We start from the raw sequence: 24,107 nt of genomic DNA on the forward strand, positions 1-24,107 counted from the left end.
GAAGTTAATTACACATTGTTTGTAGAAGTAAACGCCCGAAAACAAGCTAACTGGCAATCAGTGAGGTCACTATAAAGAATGAAATGGAAAGTCCTTTAAGATACTTGGCTAAGTGGAAAACGGCAAGATACAGAGCTGTGTGTGTAGTATGCTAGCACTTGCATAAAGACATAAAGACGAGGAAAAAGGAACATGCAACTTCCTGATTATGCACCCAGTATCTCTTGAGGCACTCGTCGTAAGAAACTAGTATAACTAGATGCCTGTGGGCCAGAGACTTGAGGGGAAGAGGAGGAATGGAACTGTCTCAACGGTTTAAAGCTTGATTTGGGCGGAAACCCTAAATATCTATTAGTCTTAAAAAAACAACAATCAGGGACTTCCCTGGCTGTCCGGAGGCTAACACTGTGCACTCTCAATGCGGGGGCCGGGGTTTGATCCCTGGTCGGGGAACTAAGATCCCACAACAAAGATCTGGCACAGCCAAATAAATAAATAAATATTAAAAATCTGCATAAATGAAATTAAAAAAAAATCCCTCAACAAATCAATAACAAGGGCCCGTGCTGTAGCACATGAGCTATCTCTACTGAGAAGGGGGCTCTCCCCCATGACTTCCTTGTGTAGGTCTGTTCAGGTGGGCAGCTACTGCCTGGCTGCCGGTTAACTGCACCTGTGACACAGCCAAGAGCAAACTTACCCCAGTAACCTGATACACCTCCTACAAATACTTCTCGTTTGAGAACAGAACCCTTCCCCTAAGCTACCCTCTGATTATACACTCAAAATGAATGTAAAAATACCACATTTTCAGGCTTTTCTGGTGTCTCAGTGGTAAAGAATCCTCCTGCCAATGCAGGAGACACGGGTTCAATCCCTGGCCACATGCTGTGGAACAGCTAAGCCCGTGTGTCACAACTACTGAAGTCTTGGCAACAAGAAAAGCTACCACAGTGAGAAGCCCTCGCACCTCAACCATAGAAAAGCCTGCACAGCAACAAAGACCCAGCATAGCCAAAAATGAACAAACATTAAAAAAAATCTCACATTTTCAAACACTTTCATAATTCTGACCTGCCTTCCTCTTAATTAAAACTAGACTATATAGATATCCTAGTGAAGAAGCCAGTCTATGAAAGATCTCACACACCCACACATGTGTCTCAGACTCTCGGAAACAGTGACCTGGGTGGGGAGAGGGCATATAGGCATAGGCTGCAGGTGAGAACAAGGACATGGTCAGAGAGGTATGTCTGCCCTCCACCTGGATTTGGTGAGAAGTACTTAGTAAATAACTCTCAGACCCCCCGCCCCCCAGCTTAAACCAGTCACAGAGACTGAGGATTACTGAGGTGTTACAGGTCCAAGTCTAAACTATTCAGAAATCAAGACACACCCCCCAAATGCAAATCAAAAGACCAAAAAGGTCACAAAACAGTTAACAGTTCAACAATTTCAGTTAATTACAAGCACTGACTATCATACAAATGTCAACAAAGACTTGCCTATAACATACAGAAAATTTTTGTTTCCGAAACTTGACAACAATCCCCAGTGCTGGATAAGGCTCTCAAGCTGCACCGCCATGGCCAGCCACTGCTTTCCTCACTGGTCTCTACGAGGGGCCTGACCCTTGCCCCCGGGGCGCCCTGCTGCAGCTGCGGAGGGTGTCTCACCTGAAGGGCAGGAGCCGCTGCCAGCACTCTCGAGGATCGCGGCTGTCCAGCTCTGGCAGAAGGACACTGCTGGCTCAGTTCAAACACTGAGCAGTGGCTCTCACTCCCGGCCTGTCTTAAGCCTCCAACCATTACATGGTGTTGGAGGCAGGGAAAGTGGGGGATGCTCAGGTGGGTCTAACCTGCCGTGCCTCTAATTACGAGGCAGATTTTTCTAGAAGTTACTGATATTTCAGCACTTACTTAGACACCTCACAACCAGCCTGTCCCACCTTATATCTGGCTTGATGTAAAAAGAACCTCAGGCTGGGACCTTGGACATATTATCACTTAAGTCCTCAAGTTTCCTGCCTCTCAGTTTCTGTATCTGTTGAAAAATAAGAACCGGAACAACTGCCTTGTTTTCTGAAAGGGCTATTGTAAGGATCAGATGTGAAGACTGCTATACAAACTCTGAAGTAGCTGTTACGGATTTACACATCGTTTGCCCACAGTATTCTTTGAACTGGTTTGTCTTCCGTGGGCTTCGCACACCTGCAAACTGAATGAACTCCCTCCATTCCGCCATCCCCGGCCACTGAAGAAACTTTAGAACCCCGAGCTCAGTTCCTCCTGATGGCAACCGCCTGTTCAAGGTGGGCCCTCGCGCACCAGAGATTTAGTCTTGGGCTATGGTCCCTTGGTGGCTGTATCCTCCCTTCTATATTTTCATTAAATAGAAAAGGACTGTGGGCAGTTCCCATGTAGCCACCCAGGCTCAGAGAGCTCAACCGGGCCATCTTGTTAAGTCCTTCCCGTCACAGGGGAGGCTGGCTGCAAAGGTCTAATCCTCTCTTCCTTTTTGTGAGGGGGAGCAAAGTCAGGGACGAACTCTGTCGCCATCCTGGTGACATCACTCCCGGATCCTCTCTTCTTGGTACTCTCTTTCAGTGGGAGAGCAACAAAATTTTCTAGATGTTTTGGAAGGGAAGAATAGAAAAAAAATCAGGTTTCTAAAAGATAGGAACATGTCCACTGAGATCAGGACCCTGTGACCGACAGAGCCTCTAGGATGTGCCAGGAGCAGGCATTAAGGGGAGGTAGAGTCCGGCTTCTGCCATAGCCACTCACAGCTCTGTCCGTCACAAAGCAGTTCTCATTCCTAAAATCCACTTGCATTTCCTGTCTGAACTATATCTCACACAGCCCTCCTTACACACAGTCCTAAACGCAACCCTCCTAAACACGGTCACACAATGTTTATTCTACTCACGGTGCCCTTTGTCAAACACCTGAGGATTTATGATCAAGTCAGTGTTTATCTCCTTAAGGTCAATTATTTCATCAATTCTGCTCATGTTCTTTCCTCAGTTTTTGCTTTTTCACATTAAAGAGTTCTCTCTCTCACCTGACCTAGTCCCCTTTCCCGATGTTAATTCCATCAGATTCCATCAGGAGGACCGACTGGACAGCACATAGCACCCCTGGCTAGGAACAATGTAGTTTTTCCATAAAGGTGAAACAATTTTAAAAATAAGAAACAAAGAATAACAAAAATAAAACATCAGCCAAACAAAAAAAGGTGGCACAATGTATCATTTTGTGTTCAAAGCCTTTAAGGTCAAAAGAGCAAACCTGGCTGACATTCTTGGGAATCTCCAGCTCTCAGACCACTCTCTTCTCAAACACAGATCCTCCACACCCTACCCTACCATGGGCAGGGTCCGTTTCTTTCTCTCTCCTATTTTCTTTACTTAAAGCCACCTGCTTCTCATCAACTATTTTTTTTTTTTTTTGGTAACAGATCTAACCTTAACCCAATGCTTGTTGAAAACCTGCTGTATGCCAACCAATACAATGAGTAAATGATGCTGCTTTCTCATAACTGCCGGGTAGAGTGTTGTCCCCACATGTGGACAAGGACCCAGAGGCTTAAAAAAGTCAAACGGCCCAAATCACAGAGCAGGTGAAATTGGTATCTGAATATACATCAGGCCAGTAACAATCCAGAGCTCCGTACCCAAAGTAATCTGCTACTAAGAAACAATCTGGAGATTTCCCCTTCAGAAGATACAAAGATTCTAAACTCTGCCTCAATGCTAACTACTAAGAACTCTTCTCTGGTTAGAGAAGTGCTGCAGCTCCTTTCCCTTTGTTTCCTTTCACTAAGACAACTGCTTAGTTACAAAAAGTTAACATGTTAGCCCCCTCATAACTTAATGGCTTTTCATGAAGAACAGTATCAAGGAAGTTTAGAAGGCTAAAGATACTGTATCTAGCCACTGCTGTGTATCTGTTTGCTTAAGAATCTCCTCAAGAAACTTCGTAACATCACCACCATCACTAACACGCTATTTTTGTGTCCAGAAAGCACATCCTTTTCACTGGCTTCAATGGTCTGCCTGGCTGAGATCTTGAGTGCTGAGATACACTCCGCTCCAATTTTCTGTGTCCTATTTGTAGTATTTCTTATACACAGGGACAGTTTATTCCTCTAGACTCCCAGCATGTTAAAAATTATCATAAAAACACAATGGCTTTCAGGTCCCCTGAAAGCTGTTTAACTCTCCACTTTCTATGAGTTCCCATTTGTGTTCTAGACTGGTGACTTCTTCATTCAGCTAACCAAGGTAGGCCAACAATATTGCCCTGCTCTCCTCAAGCACAGGTTCTTTACCTCTGGGAGGAAGGCTTTCTTTGTCCACACGTTCAACTTATCTCCCAGTGGTTTACGGCATCCTGTCCGGAATGCCCCTACTATTCCTCTCCAAATTCTACCCATCCTCCAGAGTTTGATCCAAATCCTGTCTCTTCAAGTAGACTCCTTTGACCCCGTTCAAATTTCTCCTTGCTGTTCTTGATTTCTCCTTGTTCTCGAATCCTGTAATAATTCTGCTCCTCATACACTTGGTCCCATCTGAAGTGTCTATGTCTTGTCACCTCAGTTCCCAGAAGACAGGGACCATAGCGTTTGCTTTCCTAGAAGTTCTCTTTGGTGTCTGGCTGCGCATTCAGTCCTTGTTTTATGCATCCAGATGATCTTTCTTGTGACGCGCACAGCATTAGCAGAACATCCCCTCTTCCAGACTGTCTCTGACTCTCACAGCTCTGGGCCAGTGAGTCCCTTGAAATATTGCCACCAAAAGGCTGCTAGGTTGGTTTGAGACAAGCACTGGGGCTGGGTATGTCGGTACATGTGTGTATGGTGAATGCAGACATGCTATGCAAACTCTAAACCAGGATGAGCACTCTGATGCAAAATTCTGCTAGTAAAGAATACCATTTATAAGAGATTTCCCTATGGAATGTTATACATCACTTTCTATAAGCATACATTTTTCAAACCCAAAGCTACATTTTCCTGTAAGAATCACATATACAAACACAATTACTTAAAGAAATTAAACCATCTAGCTAGAACCAGGCAATCAACTTGATGGAGTGATGAGAAAGCTAAACAAGTCACTGGAAACATGAGTACACGTTCCTCCCTTTGCTGCGATTTATTATACAGCCTATCAAAGAATCTCAAATTAACAATCCTGATTTCAACTCTAGAACAGATCTGGTTAAAAAGCTTTACTGTTACAATGCTAGATAAAATCATCTAGTTTTACAAGAACAAGGCTAAACAACTACTTTTATAAGACAAAAGAAATTTTAGCTTTCACTGTATAACTCCTGCTCGAACCACAATCATAAACAGCCATTAAAAGAGAACCAAACAAAAACAAAGGATCTGCCTGGAGGGGAGAGGGGTTGAGTAAAGAGATGGGAGAACCTATCTCAATGAGGTGATCATATCTAGAAGGCATCGCCCTATTTCTCAACTGATGTCTGGGAGAGAAAAATAACACCTTTTATTTAGGCAGAAACCAGAAGGATATGCCATTTTTATAGACCATGATAAGACTGAATTAGGAGACCAAATTAGAATATTCACAAAGCAGCTTCAACCCAGGGCAACTCCCAAACATAGGGAAAGTGAAACTCTTAGTGAGCACTACTCACTGATCTTCTGTTCCAAAAAACTTTACAAAGAAGCATTTCTTCCCACGTGGTTTCTTTAAGTCCTTGGGCGGGTTAACAATCTAGAGGATGAAAGAGGAAAACAAAAAAGGTTTTTTTCCACAGTGATAAGTTGGTAAGAAAAAACATGAAATAAAAGAAATATGTCTTAAAAAAACAAAACCAAACACAGGGCCTAGTTTATGTTCAAACCTGGTGCTTTCCTACTGAGATACGTGGAAATGTGCAAATATTCCAGGAGTTCCCAACATCTATTATTATCTATAGTGTTCGGTAGATACAATATACCTTTAACTAAAATGGCCCTGTTTTAAAAGTATTACTCCTGCAATGTGGCCCTGTCGTCACTGAAGAAACATACAGGACACTCCTGAAAATTCTTTTGTACAAGAGTTGAGACAGGTGACAACAACAGTAATGAATAAATAAGGCACTGCAAATGCCATATTGCAAAGACACAGTCTAAAGACATTTCCTGGGCTCTGAGCAAGAATATAAAAACAGAACATTTGGAAAGCTATGAAGGATCGCCTCATGCAAAATGTGGAATGCCAACTTCTGCAAAGACGCACTGGAGCTGCACATATGGTAAAATGGAAGATTTAAACTTAGTTGGGACAAAAATACTTTGACTTTTCACTAACCTACATTTAGATTTTTTTCTTCCCAAAAAGTTCATCTTCTTCTCCTTTTGTTCGATTTATGTAAAGCTAAATTCAAGTCATAATGGATTTTCAGAATTAAAAAACTTTATCAAAAACCACTTCTGAGTCAAGAAATAATAATTCACTGCAGATTAAAAGATCTGGTTTATGTATACTGCCTTTTCTAAATAAACTGATACTAAAGACAAAAAAAAGAAAAACAAAAAACCCGTGTGTTATTTGAATAAGCCCAGTTTAACTCAATGCTAGAGTCTGTGGGGAATTCCATCTTACATGCTCCCCCTTCTCAAAGCCAACTTCAGACGTTCTTCCTTCAGTAGCAAGACACTCACCTTTCCCGGCCAAGGAGGATACCGGCCGAGTTTCCCCCTAGAGAAAACACAGAGAGTCAGCATTTGCCCTGGAAAAGCAACTCCAGCTCCTTCAACACACTCAACATGCAATTTATTTTCCTAAATATCCACCTTCACCCTCCACTGCCACACTAAAAGCTGGCAACAAGGAATTCTTAAACGTGGCTTCCACAGCTGGGCCCAAGATGCCCAAATTCCTCAGAAACGCAATGCAAAAAAATAAAAAAATTCGAAGACTTCGGTGCGCCAGATAGGTGCATCCTTCTGGCGACGAGGAATACAGAAAAGACAAAACAAAACCACCGAGAGCCGTTTGTCTAGAGCCTGCCCGTGACGTGACGAGAGTAGAGGGCAGCTCGCTCTGTAAACACAAGACTTCCCCTTCACAAAGTCTGGTTTAATTCACCAGCCTGGCTTTGACAAAACGCTAAGGGAAGCCCTTCCTCCGGGTCGAAGAGACGAGCTGCGCAGCTCGAGGGAGGCGGCGACAGTCCCGTCTCGGTCCGGGCGGTTGTCCGGGACACAGAAGCCGACAACGAGAGGGTACCGGTCACTGCCAAGCTTTCGCCTGTAATGGAGAAGTGTCCCCTCCATTTCTTCAAAGCGCAGCGCCGGCAGTCCGCTTTCGACACCCCCGGGCCGAGCCGCCCGCACAGGTGGGTTTCGTCGCGCAACGCGGGTGTCGAAGGGCTTTGCCCAGACGAGATGGCCCCGTGGGCTCCCCGGCTCTCCTGCTCTTCTTGGGAGCCCCCCAGCCCAGACCCCGGGGCGAGGAACCGGGCGTCCGTGGAAGCCGCGCGGCGCCAGGCACTCTCCTCACAGCGGGCCGCCACGCGTCCGGGTCCGGAGCGCTGCTCTCCCCGAGCGGCGTCGGTGCTCGGAGCTGGGCCCACCGCGGCCACCCTCGGCCTCAGTCCCCCGGGGCCAGGCTGCCCCTTCCGCCCGGCTTCACTCCCAGCGCCGGCACCTCGTCTCGCCCTTTCTCCACGACCTGGAGCGCGTAGAAAGGCCGCCTCGGGGCGGGCCACACACCCCACGCCCGGGGAGGCAGCTCCTCGGCGCACCGCTCTTGGCCCCGGCCGCCCGGACTCACCACACCAAATCGCCGAGCCGCAGACTCACAGCCGCCATCTTACCACCCAACCACCGCCGACGCACGGGCGGTCGGGAACATCAGGTCGCTCCGGCACCGCCCATTGGAGTGAGGCAGCCCACGTGATGGGGGCCGGCCGTCCCCCCCGGCCACGCCGCTGCTCTGACGTCACTGCGCCCGTAGGGGCTTATTGGCCGGCCGAGCGGCACGTGACCCGGGCGCCGCGGTCTCCGCGCGCCGGATCTCCTAGACTCCCGGCTCCTTCCCCCTCCCTCCGGCTCGTGACAACGAAGCGCCGCGGTCTGAGGTGGCGGCGGCGGCGGTGGCGGCGGCGGCGGCGACGGTGCGGCCGGCTGAACGAGCGAGGGAGCCGGCCGTGCGGCCCGCCCCGCCCCCGGGCCCTGGCCTCCAGCGCCCGCCCCGACAGCACTTCCGTTACGGCCGTTAGTCCGGCGCGGGCCCCGGGGCCGGCCGCGTAGGCGCGCCGGTAGCTGCCTTGACGGACTTCGGCGCGGCCTGGAAGCCAGCGCTCCGCCCGCGCCCGGGGCCCCGCGCCCAGCGGGCTCTGCGTGGTCGCCCCCGGGGGACGGACAGGTCCTTCGGGGCGCACTCTCTAACGGCCGGCGTCCAGCGGGAGCCGCTCCGAGCCTGCTTCCGCGCCGCAAGTTCTCTCCGGGGCGCAGCGCTGCCCGCCGCGAGGTTCCGAGTTGCCCGGCCGACGTGGAGCCGGCGTCTCTCCGCTTCCTCCTGGGCCGGCAGAGCCGGCGAGCCGTCCCCCCCTCGCTCCGCTCACTACCCCGGGCGCGCGGGGACCCGGCCATGGGCCGCGGCGCGGGCCGGCTGCCCTCTGGGAGGCATGGCTCGGGGGCCGGCCGCTAGCGGCGCCGCCGCCCGAGCTCCCGGGCCGGCATGAAGACTGCCGCGAGGGGCACGAAAGCGACCCGCGGGGCCGTAGGCTGCGTCGCGCCGGGGACAAAGGTGCGTGTCTTTGTCGGGTCCGGGCTCTCACGTCAGCCTTGTTGTAGTTTGACACTTTGGGGGGAAGTTGGGAGCAGGGTTTTTTTTGACAGCAGGAAGGCAGATGCTAAGGCGTAGTTTATCATTGCGTTAAGACTAAGCCGTTCAATGGGGAACTGGGGACAGCAGTTGAGCACAGCGTCTGCTCAACAGCCCAGGTAGAAAATAAAAATATTTTAAGATCCCCAGTTCTAGTTGTAGAACCCAAAGAATCCAACGCCGATATTGACTTAACTTAGAACCGGACTTTTATTGAGCCATCCTATGCTCAAAAAAAAAAAAAAAAAAAGTGGCAGGTCTACACGCTGTCTCCCAAAGGTAAATTGGTTGTAAGAGGGGGTTTTTCGAGAACTGGCTCATCTGTGGCCCGGTTTCTCTTTGCGTTCAGCTTCCCCGAAGTACCGTCAGCTAGTTTCAGGAGCTGTCATTCACTGTTAACTATGTCATGTTGTTTTATAGACCAGACTGATCGTTTTTTAAAGCATATTTAAGTTTCCAGGAAATAAGAAAATTGACCACATCTTCCTGGTTTAAGAACTCTTAATTTTTGAGGAATTAAAGGATACCTTTTAATGACTTAGTAAAATTTATGAATCGTACGACAGTATCACACTGGACCCTAAGGACATTTGCGATAGAACTGGGAACATGGTAATGAGTAAATATATTGTCTAATATTATCTTGGTAGTTATAGCCAATGCAATAAGACATGAAACAAAAATAGAACATTATTTTCCAGAAAGGAGGAGACAAAATTCTCATTTCTGTAATAGGATGCTGCTGCTGCTAAGTCGCTTCAGTCGTGTCCGACTCTGTGCGACTCCATAGACGCCAGCCCATCAGGCTCCCCCGTCCCTGGGATTCTCCAGGCAAGAACACTGGAGTGGGTTGCCATTTCCTTCTCCAGTGCGTGAAAGTGAAGTCACTCAGTCATGTCCGACTCTTAGCGACCCCATGAACTGCAGCCCACCAGGCTCCCCCGTCCATGGGATTTTCCAGGCAAGAGTACTGCTGTGGGGTGCCATCGCCTTCTCCACTGTAACAGGACAGGACAGCCTATTTTGAAAAACAGAGTTAAGGGAAAACCATTAAAATAGCTAGGAATTCATTGACGAGACTAATTACAAAATTAGCACACAATATTCGGTGGGTTTTTCTACATTTCACCAATAATCAGTTTGAAAATATGATTGAGAGGGTATATAGAAACAACAAAAAGTACCATACCTTGGAATAATCTGGGATGCAAAAGGAGGCTTGAATTTCTTGGATAACCTGGGTTGAGGTGTTTTTTTTTTTTTTTTTTAGTTCTACCACTTTATTGCTACCAACCCATTTCCCTCCACCCTCGTGCACACATGCTCAGTCATGTAATCCCATGGACTTCAGCCCGCCAGACTCCTCTGTCCATGGACTTTTCCAGGCAAGAATACTGGAGTGGGTTGCCATTTCCTTCTCCAGGTTGAGGTTTTTTAAGAGGGGTGCTTTCGTTTGTAGAATACTGTGCTTTTATTTAGAATTAAGAGTCAACTCGTTAAAATTGAGTATTTAAATGTTTAATCTTTCTTAAGCCTTTTAAGCTTTTTCAACAAATCTTGTTTGTAAATCTAAGAATGTATACATAAAAAGAAACATTTTAGATTTTTTCAATTATTTGAAAAAAAATTTGATTTTTGACAAAGTTTCAATTAAAGCACCAGTTTAATAGATTCAGTTCAGTTCAGTCATGTCTAACTCTTTGTGACCCCATGAACCGCAGCACACCAGGCCTCCCTGTCCATCACCAACTCCGGAGTTTACCCAAAGTCATGTCCATTGAGTTGGTGATGCCATCCAACCATCTCATTCTCTGTCATCCCCTTCTCCTCCTGCCTTCAATCTTTGCCAGCATCGGGGTCTTTTCAGATGAGTCAGCTCTTCTCATCAGGTGGCCAAAATATTGGAGTTTCAGTTTCAACATCAGTCCTTCCAGTGAACACCCAGGACTGATTTCCTTTAGGATGGACTGGTTGGATCTTGCAATCCAAGGGACTCCCAAGAGTCTTCTCCACCACAGTTCAAGTTTAATAGATTAAATTCTCATAAACAATGAATTTTTTTAAAAATTAAATTTCTTTGAGTATTTTAAACTGCATTTAAAGTTCTTTATGCTTGTTCTCCCAAGTACCTAAAACTTCTAAAACAGTGAACTCATAAACCTAAAGTTAAATCTTTCCACGACTTAACTCTTGTAAGTCTAATAAACTTTTATAGGTGTAAGTCAGGTCTTTTAAAAGCACACTTTCAATTTTATATTTTTCTAAGGATTTCAAATTAAAATTGTAATTTTAATGTCATTAATATGTCTGATTCTCTTAAATGTTTGAAATACTAACAAGCAACAGCAATTATCACATTGCCTATGAAACTTAATACAAAACCTAAGTGTTAGTATGTTATAGGTTTTCTCAGGCCTGCAAAATCACTTAACAACCACGAGATGCATTTTTTTACCATTAGGTTGACTGAGGTCATACTGTCTAAAATTTGGGCCAAGATAAGGTTACATTTTTAAATTACCTACTGGTCAGGCAGGGACCTAGTTACCACTTCTAAGTTGACCTTTTTACATCCTTCATTGGTTAATGTGCAGATTCTCTTCATATGGTGGGACTTTGCCTGCTTTTATGAGTGGGTACCTTTATGTCTTCACCTTGGATTTGTTTCTATAATCCAATGCATCACAGATGTCGTGGGGGCCTTGAAGTTTCTTTTAGGGGAAATTTTTGACATCTTAGTGCACGATGGTTTTTTGCTGCCAAAAAACAACCTGTTTTGCTGCCAGTTGCTTTTCTTCCTAATTAGAATTATTTTAACTCTTCATTTTTAGATATTTTATTCCCTTAGCTGGTTTTATAGGTCACAATTTTATGGTCACAATAAAGTGAATATTGCATGTATACACATACACATAATGTATATGGATATTGTGTGCATGCTCAGTCGTTCTGACTCTTTGTGACCTCATGGATTGTGGCCTGCCAGGTTCCTCTGTCCATGGGATTTTCCAGCCAAGGATACTGGAGTGGGTTGTCATTTCCTTCTCCAAGGGATCTTCCCTACTCAGGGATCAAACTGCATCTCTTGCATCAGCAGGCAGATTCTTTACCACTAGTGCCACTGGGGAAAGCCCCTGGAAGGTCTTTGGCTTGTGATATTTTGTCACTTTGCTGAGGCCCAAGTTTGGGTGGTATGAGGAAGACTGGTATGAGGAAGTGAGTCCAGCCACACTGCTCCTGAGACAGTGGTCTTAAACTTATCCTGGGGCAGGCAGAGCTTCTATGAACTGATGAAAACCTTGTCATTTTGAAGAATGGCCCCACATGAAAGTAAACTGCTGGTGCTGAAAATAAAGAGGTTTTAAGAAAGAGGTTATTCTCAGTCCGAAGTTTAAAAAAAAGTATATTGGATAAATTAAATGAAAACCAGTTTCCTCTGCGTTCCTTTGCAGTTCTGAGGATTCTTTAAGGCTGTATCCGCATGGGTTCTCTTAAGTGTCAAGGATCTAGTGAATATGCATGGGACAAAAAGACTGGAAGTATGCTAAACAGTGATTATCTCTGAGTATAGGATTTGGGATGTTTTTCATATCTATATGAAGTTTTTTATATTTAAAGTAAATAGTATTTTGGCAGAAAAAAGCAGTAAACAATAATTAGGGTAAATTTAACAATGATTCTTGACAGTGAATTTTTTTTTTAAATTTAAATCTGTATAACTGAACAGGAAAATCACCATTTTTATCATCTTGGTTTGACCTGGCTCTTGTTTTCAATGTTAACAGAAGCCATGCAGTGACACCCGCTAAGACTTGTTGGTAGCCATGTCGGAGCCCCACAGGGTCCAGTTCACCTCTCTCCCAGGTTCTTTGAATCCTGCGTTTTTGAAGAAATCCCGGAAAGAGGAAGTTGGGGGAGCAGAGCAGCATCAGGACTCAGAGCCAGCCGCGGCTGCTGTTCGAATCACACTCACCCTCTTTGAGCCGGATCACAAACGTTGCCCAGAGTTCTTCTACCCAGAGCTGGTGAAGAACTTACGAGGGAAGGTGAAAGGACTTCAGCCCGCAGACAAGGTACACTGTGGCCCCAACTCGCTCTGCAGATCTAATGCTCAGGGTAGTGTGTGTCAGTAGGGCTCCGGAGGGTGGAAGCAGCATAGAGAGGCTTTGGCCTCCCCAACAAAGCAAGCTCATGGTCTGCCAGTTTTGCCTCTGGAGGGAAGGGTTAGAATTCTTTCTAGAATCATTTTCCTCATTTATGCTAGAGAAAATGTGTGGCACAGCCAAGGCTAATTTGTATTATGGCTAATTAACACAAATAAACACCAGATTTTTTCATGCCAAAGCTATAAATGTTGCATCTTAGTGTGACCAGCCCCTGCCTTTTCCAGACCTGGAATTTCATGCTGGGCATTTCTCTTTTCCAAGGGAATCTCATTGTGCCTAATACAAGGGCAGACAAAAAAAGACACAGATTGCTCATCTCTCTAAGCACAGTAATATTCTGGATAGTTTCTTTACTTGGATGGATAGAAACCTATTTTTGTGGGTTTTGTCATGTATAGTGTGGAAGGAATAATATAATAAGCCCCCATGTACCCATTACCCAGCTTTAGTTGTTACTGATGTTTTGGCAATTCATTAACATTGTACCGTTTTTTTTTAATAAACTTTGAATTATGTGCATAATGAAAATGCACATGTGATAAATACACAACTTGATGGACTTTCCACAAACACTCCTGTAACCTGCACCTAAATTACAAAATGCAACATTTTTGGGGCTAATAGAAACCCCCCTTCTTCCCTCCCAGAATATTACGTCAGCCCTCAAGCCCTCAAAACTGTCCTGATTTCTAATAGCTGAGATCAGTTTTGCATGTTTCTGTATTTCATGTCAGTGGAACCGTGCAGTTTGAGTAGGAGCTGGGTCAGGAGCATTTATTTTAAGCACCTACTGTAAGCCTGTGTGCTCTGCCAGCCTCTGTGGGAAAGGTGAGCAGGGTCCTGGGCTGGCGGCGTTCCCGTCTCTAGACTGGCTCCAGGGACGTGGGGGTTGGGCGGGCATGGCTCACAGTGTCTATCAGGTTGAAGAGATGATGCAGGTGCCTGACTCCTCCACACCATGTTCCTTCAGTCTGACCTGTGGTTGTGCTCTTTGGGCTGTCTTTGGTCCGAAGGACTATCCACTTTTTTAGATAAAAATGTGTTTCCTTAATAAAGATCTGATTGAATGAATGAAAGCCATTTCAGTCTGTGCCAGGTTGTATGAGGGCCAGTGGGTAGACTGAGAAAAAGTAACTTCATATCCATTCATCAACTCTTCTCCAAAGTAGGAACAGTATCCTCTTCCTTGAGAGGAAGAGAAAGTAGCAGGAATTGGTTAAAGTATTTATTTATGGGCTCATACTAAATCAGTAGGTCAACTGAGATCAGAACTCCAGTGCTCTGATTTCACCTTTTGTGGGGTTCAGATGCCCTCCTCAATTGCAGAAAAATGCGTGAAACTTACACAGAGAGCTTCAGGTCCGATTTCAGGGGATTCGCTTCTGGCTTCAGGTTCAGAACTCCTAATGACCCTGTCTGCTCTGCAGTGTTCAAAGCACGGTATAATCTGACACACTTATGCTAACTCACTTAACACGTGTGCCTTAGAGTGTGAAGGCGCTGTGCTGGAATGCTGAGGACTGAGTAAAGGTGGGGAGGCTGCCGTCCCAGCCTCAGGGACTTTGCGCTCTCGTAGATGCTTTAGGAGAATTACACCTACACAAGTCACAGGAGTCACAGTGTGGTACTTGTTAAGTCTGGTACAGATGCAGGCCCTGAAGGGCTTGGACAGAGAGGAGCTTACATTCCAGATGCTGTGTTCAGACAGAGGCAGACCTTCATGCATTCAGGAAATCGTGGATGATTGCTGTTTGCAGGTCGTTAAGGAGTAAACATTAAATCCAGTGCTGCTCCAGATGAGTGGGGTTTCTTAAAATTATTTGAACCACTTAGGTTATATGTGATCATTGTAGAAAAAGTAAAAGTCCAGTCTTAGTGTTTTTGGACTCCAAAGTCTTCAGTGTATTTGATACAGAAGTCTTTTATTAAAATTAAGATTCCTTGCCATGAAAGCTTAAGGTCCAACTCTGGAAAATTTGAGGAAAAATAGAAAGGTTTATGGAGTACAAACTTTGGAAGACTACTTGAAAATATCTGGAGATAGTATTGAGATTGAGAGGGAAGGGAGATTATTGATCCTTTAAGATAGGCTTCCAAGGAAAAGTAATGGCACAAACTTGGGTTTGACTATTGATAGCACTGAGAGAAGAATAAGTTCATACCACTCTTCTAACCGGTAAGATTGAATAGCTGTCAGGAGCTTGTTCTGTGCTCAGTGGGTTCTTAACCTTTCTGAGCCACTGGTTGCTTTGCAAGTCTGGTTGAAGCCTTTGGACCTTTTCTTAGAATAATGTTTTTAAATGCACAAAATAATTTCTAGTATTACAGAGGAAACCAGTTATATTGGAACACAGATTTACATGGGGGTGAGCATCCCCAACTAAACTCCTTTTGCCATATTTGGAGCACTATAGGACCTAGTACTTCAGTGGGCGATTGTAGGTATTTAATCAAGTTCTCATTGGAAGAGACCCTAATGCTGGGAAGGATTGGGGGCAGGAGAAGGGGATGACAGAGGATGAGATGGCTGGATGGCATCACCAAACTCGATGGACATGGGTTTGGGTAGACTCCGGGAGTTGGTGATGGACAGGGAGACCTGGCGTGCTGTGATTCATGGGGTCACAAAGAGTCAGACGTGACTATGACTGAGCGACTGAACTGAAATGAACTGAATCAAGTTCTGTTGAGTCTCATGAATTGAAATTTTGCTTTCTTAAACAAGTAAGGTAAACACGGATGGGAAGGTAATATGTATTTTACCTTGTCTTTTCTGAAAAAGTTGCTTTTATTATATAGTTTATCGGTGTGGAATCAGTGAAGGTACAATGAATAGCTTTGTGGGAATTTTTTTGTGACTTATTTTTGTGGAATGGTCTCTTTACAGAAGAAAGATCTCTTGGATCCTTTCAATGATGAAGAAAAGGAAAGGCATAAAGTGGAGGCCCTTGCTAGGAAATTTGAAGAAAAATATGTAAGATTTCTCTCTTGGGCAACAGAACAACCTTGTCGGGTGGGAGAGGTTTTCAGACATTTTCATATTCCTTTAGTGGTTTATCTAATCAACACTAATGTGAAAAGAATATAGAGCTTGGAGAGAGCAGAATGACGTTATTAAACAAATGCATTAAGGTGCAGAAAGTGCATATGGCAGGAACACATGTGGAGCTAAATGGATGAATAAACATAAGGAGGCTTTTACCCTTAGAATTTGTCCTGAAAATAAATGTTTTGATGCAAGGCCATTTAGTTCTTTCTTCAGTCTTAGGCCACTTTACGCATTTACAAATCTGTCCTATTTTGAAAGGTCTTTAGGGAACACGGTTTTGGGGGATGTGTGATAGAGACTGGTCCAGTGTTTTATAACCCTTAGTCATTAGCTGTTGGAGTTCAAGGCAACAATTAATTCTGTGTATTAAAAACAAAGAAGTCCTGTGACCCTGGGCCTAAAAATTTGTTTAAAGTTTAGATCTTGTGTTGTATGTTCCTATCACAAGTATAAAAACAAGCATGTGATCTATTTTAAATTTTAGGGTGGAAAGAAACGTAGAAAAGACCGAATACAGGACTTGATTGATATGGGTTATGGTTATGATGAATCCGATTCCTTCATTGATAACTCTGAGGCGGTGAGTACTTAAGGACGCCAGGACCTCGGCCCCCAGGCACCTACTGACTGGAGCTGGGGGTGGAGTCAGTGGGTGTGCCCTTTCAGTGGAAAGAGCTGCTCTGAAGGGAGCCGAGTGACGCCTTAATCTGGGCCTTGGTTCCCTCTCTGAATATGGTGATCAGATCTGTGCAGAGCGCCTCCTAACTTGGACCTTGGTGACTGACCTGAAGCATACCTTAGTATGTCATCTGAAGTGTGACAGAGGGACAGGGTCACATCCGTTCTGTCAGGATGCACTCTGCACCTGTGGACATAGCACTGACCTCGGAGCTGACCCAAGTTTGTTTTCCCCCTTCAGTACGATGAGCTTGTTCCTGCTTCTTTGACTACAAAGTATGGAGGATTTTACATTAACTCGGGAACCCTGCAGTTTAGACAAGCGTCAGAATCTGAGGATGACTTCATTAAGGAAAAGAAGAAAAAATCTCCCAAGGTTAGAACATTGCTCGCCTTTGGATTTCAGAAGTGCTTTTTGACGTGACCTTATGAGATCAGTAGGTGACGTGCCCGAATCTGTGCCGGTGTAGGATGGCTCAGGAGAGTGGCGGAGAGGCACCAGCTGTGCCAAGGCTGGCGGTTCCCTTCTCACACGTGTGCCGTGACCCTGGAGGCTCAGTCATTGTGTCCATGCCTGTGTCCCAGCAGGCTCAGCGGGGACTCGCTCCTCGAGGTGGCCCCAGGGCGGGGACGAGGGCAGTGATGGGTGTGGAGTGAGGAAAGTGTGCACCAGCTTACTGTGTCTCTTCTGTGGACATTAGAGGACTTCGGTTCCCAGGACTGTCACCCCAACGAAAATAAGCCCTAAGATAAGCTTATTTTGAAAGCTGTCTATCTCTGCCTGGGTGTTTAAAATGCGAGGTGGGCCCCCAGAAATGGTTCAGACTGCAGAAGGGCCTCTGTTGCCTCTGGCCCAGGTTTCCTAGGAGCCGCTGTCAGTGGGAATGCTGTCCTGACCTGCGGGTCTGTGGTCCAAGGACTGAGCTGAAACCGTGTGTTCGTGGAGGAAGTAAGACAGCTCTCAGGATGTACTCTGGGCGGAGAAGGCCAGTGCTGCGTAGTGCACTTGCTCCCAGAGCTGGGGAGCCGTGTAACTGTGCCTTGTCTTTAATTCTCAGAAGCGGAAGTTGAAGGAAGGTGGTGAGAAGATAAAGAAGAAGAAAAAAGATGACACTTATGACAAGGAGAAGAAATCGAAAAAGTCCAAGTTTTCCAAAGCCGGGTGAGAGGCAGCAGCTTCTTTGCTAGGAGGACTCTGCACCGTCAGGGCCGCCGGGCCATGCGCCCTCCTCACAGCCTCACGGGGCCATGCGGCCTCGTCGGGGCTCTCACGTCCCTGTGTGTCGGCATCAAAGCGCGCTCTGTCCCGCTGTCTGTGTTGGCGGGTCTCTCTGTCACTGTGTGACTGCTGACGTCTCCTGTCCTCCTGAGCACCCTTCTCTGCCCCTGTTCTCCTGTCTCTGTCCCCTTTGTCTTCTTTGGTCCTGCTTCCTCAGCCTCACTTGGTCTCATCCCAGCTGCCCTCCAAGTTGCTGCTGCTCCTGCTTTCTCCCTTTAAATGTCTTTCTTGCCCCTCCTGTTTTTGCAACCTTTTATTTCAGCCTGGCAGTGGTTTTAAAAAACCTATCGGATGTTTAGCATTTTGTGTTACTGTTTTGCTAACCTGTATTCAGTCTCAAGCTTTGGTCCCAGCAAGGAGGAGCTCCATGTGCCAAGAGGAGGGAGGGGTAGACTTGTGGCTGAGGTTCCCGGAGACCATTGTGCTGGGAGCGGGGCTGAAGCCCCTCTGGAAATTTCCCTTGCGAGGGGTCCTGCAATCTTAGTAACCGACTTCTCCCTTTTACTTGCAGCTTTACAGCCCTCAATGCCAGTAAGGAGAAGAAGAAAAAGAAGTATTCTGCGGCTTTGAGTGTTAAAGAGATGCTGAAGAAATTCCAAAAGGAGAAAGAGGCTCAGAGAAAGAGGGACGAAGAGCACAAGCCCATAGCGGTGTCGTCAGCGGAAGCTCAGGGCTTGCGGGAATTGGAAGGTGCCTCCGACCCTTTGCTCTCGCTCTTCGGCTCCGCCTCTGACAACGACTTGCTACAGGCGGCCACCGCCATGGACTCGCTAACGGATTTGGACTTGGAGCAGCTGCTCAGTGAGTCTCCAGAAGGAAGCCCCTTCCACGATATGGATGATGAAAGCGATTCCCTTGGGGTGGGACTGGACCAGGAATTCAGGCAGCCCTCTTCCCTTCCCGAAGGCCTGCCTGCACCCCTGGAGAAGCGCGTTAAGGAGCTGGCTCAGGTATGGTGACATGGAGTGGCTGGGCTCTCCTGGAAGCGATCGGGCGGATCGTTGCTGGTCCCGAACCCCCCACAGCTCATGGCCCAGGGCAACCCTTAGTCATGGGCGCTTCCAGTGTCTGCTTTTCTGGGCTTTCTTCCCATCCCAAGCAAGAGCACAGGGTCAGCTCTGCCTGTCCTTTTGTGATTCCTTCACATCTGGAAAATCTACTTTCTTCTGGAGAGATTTTTCTCTCCTCCTCTGTGCCTGTCAGCATCTTTCCTTTTGTGTGACAGACACTCATGTTGGCAGCAGGCAGCTGAGGCAGAGATCCATCTCTTTAGTAATCTGAAGGTTTTGAACATTCACAGAAGTTTGCAGACGTGTTGAGTGTGGGGCATATGCCTAGTTGCCACTGGGTTTATTGTTAGGTAGTGATTATAGGAATCTGGAATTCTGATACGTAAGAAGAGCTGAACCGTAAGTGCTGTCCATGCCCCACGTTAAAAACAGTAACAGTCTTTGGAAAATAGTGGACATTCCTCCTGTTTTCCCCCTGGGGATGGGGAGTTGACCTAGTACTAGAGCACTAAGGACTGTAAATTCCGTGATCCATGAATACTGATGATAAGCCAAGCACGGGTCATTAGTTGTAGTGTATTTTAGTTAAAATACTATTTCACCTTGGACATCATGACTTACGACAACCCTGGGGGCACTTATACTCTATAGCTTAAGTTTTAAACCAGGGACTCTGAGTGTTTCAGAATCTCTTGTGTATACTAGTCCTCATATACACTAGGATCAGGGCAGGATAAAATGTGAACCACTTCTGCAAATGATTTTCTCACTTGCAAAAAATACTTGAACACGGCATGCGAAATACTTCAGATGTCTTATTCAGAGCTCTGTTCATCCTTGTGGAATGTGTACAGTGTTGTTTGAGTGTACCCATTTAAATGAATTATGCCCTGTCAGGATTCAGGGTCTGTGCTTGCTCTAAGAATACATGTTAAAAAAAAATTACTCCTTCTTTTCAGTCTTCTGGTTTGTAATCAGATTATCCCGTAGCTTCTGAAAGCCTTGAGTCAAGTCAGATGTGTGTGGCAGAGGCCAGTCATTCCTTAGAGAAAAGTTAAAAGTGGCTCTGGGATGCGTCCCTGCTTCCACCGAGGGTGGTAACTGAGACTCATTATTGCGTTTTCTTGGGAAGGATGGACAAGTCTGGTGGAAACAGAGTGGCTTCATGTGGAACAGCGTTGGGTCGTGATTTGAGAAAACCTTACTTTCTGGAGTCCATCAGGTGGACACTGAGCAGGCTGTCCTTCCTCAGGAATTGCCAAGTCTCCGTTATCTCTCAGGAATGATGGAGAGAGGGGTCAGGGGCCCATAGGTAAGGTAGGCTCAGGCCCTGGTGAGGAGGTGGTGATGAGACGTTACTGTACTGGCTTGAACGTATATTCACGTGTGAAACTGTTACTTCAGTCATCACCTGGCCCTTCTATGCCAGCATTAAGAAACTTGGGAAACTGCCACTTTGAAAACTATTTTCAACTCACTTTCTTTTCTAGCCTCTGTATATATGTTTTTATGCAGTTGTAATTATAGTTGTCAATAATTGTTTTCTGCTCTTTTCACTTAATAAATATTATTCTAAAGCCCTCATTATTTTTAATGATTGCATGACAAAGAAGGCTTGTTTTAGAAAGTTACTTAATGCCACCCTAAAGGCTCCCCAGCGCTGGGGGCACTTGGAGCCTTCTGCACATGGGCGTAGGTGCTCTATCCCCAGGCCCCACTGTGAGAGTCTGCTGGCAGAGTGTCCTCCCAGGGAAAGATGCCTGTGTACACAAAAGTTACACAAATTTTCAAAAGTCACGTGTGGATCTTTGGATCATTAATAAGAAGCCCTGTCCTAGATCTTGAATTGGACATTATTTTTTTTTTTAATTTAAATTAAACTTGATATATATCACTAACATTGACAGTGTTTATGTGTTTCTCACTTTATTTTTCACTCCCTTCTTTTTCTTTTTGTCCCCCCTTGCTTTGTTTTTGTGATTGTTGAGATTTTAAATCTCGGCCCTAGAGGGCATAGTCTCTACTGTGTCTGAACCCGCCCTACCCCACCCCACAGACGTGGTGGCTTTCGGGGCTGCGTTCAGCTGGTGAGATGGCTGGGCATTGGGACAGCCAGGACCACAGGGCCTCTCCTCCCGTCTCTCATTCTGGGCAGGACAGTCTCAGGGTACTATCTCAAGAGGGTGAAGGTGGAAGCCATAAGACCCTCATGATCTAGCCTTCGAGGTAGTATGCACTGTATCCCTTCTGCCACACTGTATTGGGAAAGCAAGTCACCAGCTAGAGGACCCCTCCCATGGGGACAGCCTGCCCTGGGAGGGGAGGAGTCCGTGGTCCTGTTTGCAGTCCCCCATGGTTCTGAAGCAGATTCTAACGTGATGTGCGTCAGTCTCCCAGGGAAAAATATTTTGCTGTTGGAAGCGAAAATAAGATTTGTCTTCTAACTAAATGTTATTCTTAAAACTTCAAAAAATACATTTGAAAATTTACATATGTGAAAGAGATATTCTGAGAGGGAGCACTCCAGCACTGTTGCTGTTTTCTCCTGTTAGCTCACTTTCCACTTCTTACTCCCATGTGCTATGATATTTATGGGCCCCAGGGACCCCAGTGGTTTGACCTGACAGCCTTGCCCCTGTCTGTCTTCTCCTAATATGTGTTGGTTGTGTCCTTTGTCTTGGTGGTTGGAAAGTTGAGATAACATTGCCCATTGATAGGTAACTGTCTTGATAAGAGTTTGGCAGCTACTTACCCTGCTTCGTGCAGATGACCCATGTCTGTTTCCTCTTCATTTAAGCATAAAATGGAAAGGATAGTGATCCTAAAAATAGAAAAGAAATGGAGACACATGTTGCCCACCCTTCTACCTGCTCACTGCTTACCCCTCTGTACAGTTAGAACCCTTGCATTGCAAAACTAGAGAGACACAGATTCAAGGAGAGTAAGATAGAAAAAAAAACTTTGAGACCTCCCTCGTGGTCCAGTGGTTAAGACTTTGCACTTCCAATACAGGGGGCACAGGTTTGATCCCTGGTCGGGGAACTAAAACCCTGCATGCCTTACGGTGCAACCTAAAAACAAACAAACCAATTTGGTCTTTGTAAAGAAAATCATGTCAGATTTCACTCTATTCAGCAAAAGCAGGTACAGTATATAAAGTTGTGATCTAGGTGCTGAAAGGCTAGAAGTGGCTTTTCTTATAATGAATAAAGAGCTCATTAAAAGGCTATTGGAACTACTGTAAATCAGCACGATCTGGCTGTCTGGTTTTATTTCATTTCCTAGCTAGTCTTCCTAGGAGTGATTGATTTAACTGATTCATACAATGCCTCCGGCAAGGGTGTTTCTCATTAGGGTTGAGGGATCTCAGTTCTTCTTGGCAGACGATATCAACTACATAGTCAGTGGCTCATTTATTTAGATTTATTTAAAAATGCAGCCCTTGACTACTTCAGCATAAAGCCAGATCCTCAGAGACACTGTTCTGCATGATTCAGAAGGCATCAGGAAAAAAAAAAAATTATATAGCCAGAAAGCTTCTGAAATGGCTAACATCTAAAAATTTGATTAGAGAGAATTCCCTTGCGGCTCAGTGGGTAGGACTACTTGCTTTCACTGTCAGGGGCCTGGGTTCAGTCCCTGGTCAGGGAACTAGGATCCCACCAGTCGCACAGTGTGGCCAAAAACAAACAAAAATTGGAAGCCTGAGGTGTTGTTGGGTCTGACAAACAGACATTTGAAGTGCATGTTAATTAGGTTGGATTACTGTAAAGGTGCTTCTGCATCTTATAACTAGCAGTGTGCTAAGTCCCCTCAGTTGTGTCTGACTCTCTGCGGCCCGATGCACAGCACCCATGGACTATAACCTGCCAGGCTCCTCTGTCCATGTGATTCTCCAGGCAAGAACACTGGGGTGGGTTGTTGTGCCCTCCTCCAGGGGATTTTCCTGACCCAAGGATCGAACCCATGTCTCTCACATCTCTCGCATTGGCAGGTGGGTTCTTTACCCCTGGCGCCACCTGAGAAGCCCTATAACCAGCAGTCTCTAAGTTAAAAGAATGACTCCGTTTTGTTTTCTCTCAAACTGAAATCACAATCCTAGTACGTTAAAGGTGCCACCGGGGAATTCCAAACTTTGTGATAGCATAAGACATAACGGGTGACGTTAGTGACACCCTCTCTTCCTTCCCTTTCTGCCAGCCATCTCCGGCCTCTGCCCCTCCCCTAGCCGAGCTAAATACATTTTTTCATATCCTCTGCAAGTTTTGTCTGGTAGTGAGCTTTTCTTCGTCTTGGTTTTCATCCTTGCGGTGATAATCTGTTCATTTGTGTGTTCATTCATCGCCCACTCAGCTGATGTTTATTCAGTAGCTGTTAGGTGATGGGCCGCTGTAGGAAACATGTTGATGAGTAAGATTCAGTTCACGTTCTCCATGAGCTTCTTGTATAAACAGACTGGTAGCCATGTAAAGAATGGGCTGTGGGGCAGAGCAGGGTGAAATAAGCTGTCATGATTGGATGGCCAACAGGATGGCCCAGTGGACCACCAGACTTGAGGAGGGGAAAGAGGGGCTCTTGGGGGTCCATAGGGAAAGGACTGGAAGCAGCAAGCTTGGCCAGCCTCTCAGATGACGTGGCCTTCTGGTAAGCCAGGGCCCAGGGCTGAGAACAGGCAACGTGTTGAATAACAGGGACTCCTGGTATATGGTGGGAGGTGGGGACTGGAGAGGATTGTGAGGCCAGGTCCTGGAGAGCCCTGACTGCCAGGTGGAGGAGTTTGGGTTTGATTCTAGGCTTGGGAAGGCCTCCTGAAGAGTTCTAAAGAAAAGTGAGAGGATTTAAGAAGGGTGAGGTGCTGTTGTTAGAAGTAGGGACTTGGGAGGAAGAGCAGAAAGGAGTGGGTTAGATTTTGGACAAGTTGATTTGTATACTGCAGGGTCATTCATTCAGGGAGATAATTGACAGTTCTGGTCCAGAGCTAAGGATAGAGGTTTAGGTTTGTGTTTGTTATTTTGTGCATGTGTGTTATTTTGAAGCTGAGGGGAAGACACTGTTGGGTGAAGAGGTCTCTCGA

At 46.0% G+C, this 24,107-nt stretch overlaps 2 protein-coding genes across 9 annotated transcripts in view; one reads left to right on the forward strand and one right to left on the reverse strand.

Moving 5' to 3' along the window:
• Positions 1-7,915, reverse strand: part of GLYR1 (glyoxylate reductase 1 homolog) — a 32,192-nt gene extending 24,277 nt beyond the window's left edge. For all 5 annotated transcript variants that reach the window (XM_061152783.1, XM_061152781.1, XM_061152780.1 and 2 more), the window contains exons 1-3: positions 7,796-7,915; positions 6,682-6,718; positions 5,667-5,746 (exon numbers count right to left, since the gene is read on the reverse strand). In XM_061152783.1, coding sequence (XP_061008766.1) covers positions 5,667-5,746; positions 6,682-6,718; positions 7,796-7,833 — 155 coding nt within the window. In that variant the 5' untranslated portion in view covers positions 7,834-7,915. The remainder of the gene's footprint in view (positions 1-5,666; positions 5,747-6,681; positions 6,719-7,795) is intronic.
• Positions 7,916-8,623: 708 nt separating this feature from the next.
• Positions 8,624-24,107, forward strand: part of UBN1 (ubinuclein 1) — a 32,146-nt gene continuing 16,662 nt past the window's right edge. For 3 of the 4 annotated variants that reach the window (XM_061152774.1, XM_061152776.1, XM_061152777.1), the window contains exons 1-7: positions 8,624-8,773; positions 12,637-12,924; positions 15,905-15,991; positions 16,551-16,646; positions 16,986-17,120; positions 17,803-17,906; positions 18,535-18,973. In XM_061152774.1, coding sequence (XP_061008757.1) covers positions 12,676-12,924; positions 15,905-15,991; positions 16,551-16,646; positions 16,986-17,120; positions 17,803-17,906; positions 18,535-18,973 — 1,110 coding nt within the window. In that variant the 5' untranslated portion in view covers positions 8,624-8,773; positions 12,637-12,675. Of the gene's footprint in view, positions 8,774-10,121; positions 10,237-12,636; positions 12,925-15,904; positions 15,992-16,550; positions 16,647-16,985; positions 17,121-17,802; positions 17,907-18,534; positions 18,974-24,107 lie in introns of all 4 variants that reach the window. The other variant, XM_061152775.1, reaches the window with a different exon arrangement.

The sequence above is a fragment of the Dama dama genome, chromosome 10 (genome assembly GCF_033118175.1).
Source record: "Dama dama isolate Ldn47 chromosome 10, ASM3311817v1, whole genome shotgun sequence".
NCBI lineage: Eukaryota > Metazoa > Chordata > Mammalia > Artiodactyla > Cervidae > Dama > Dama dama.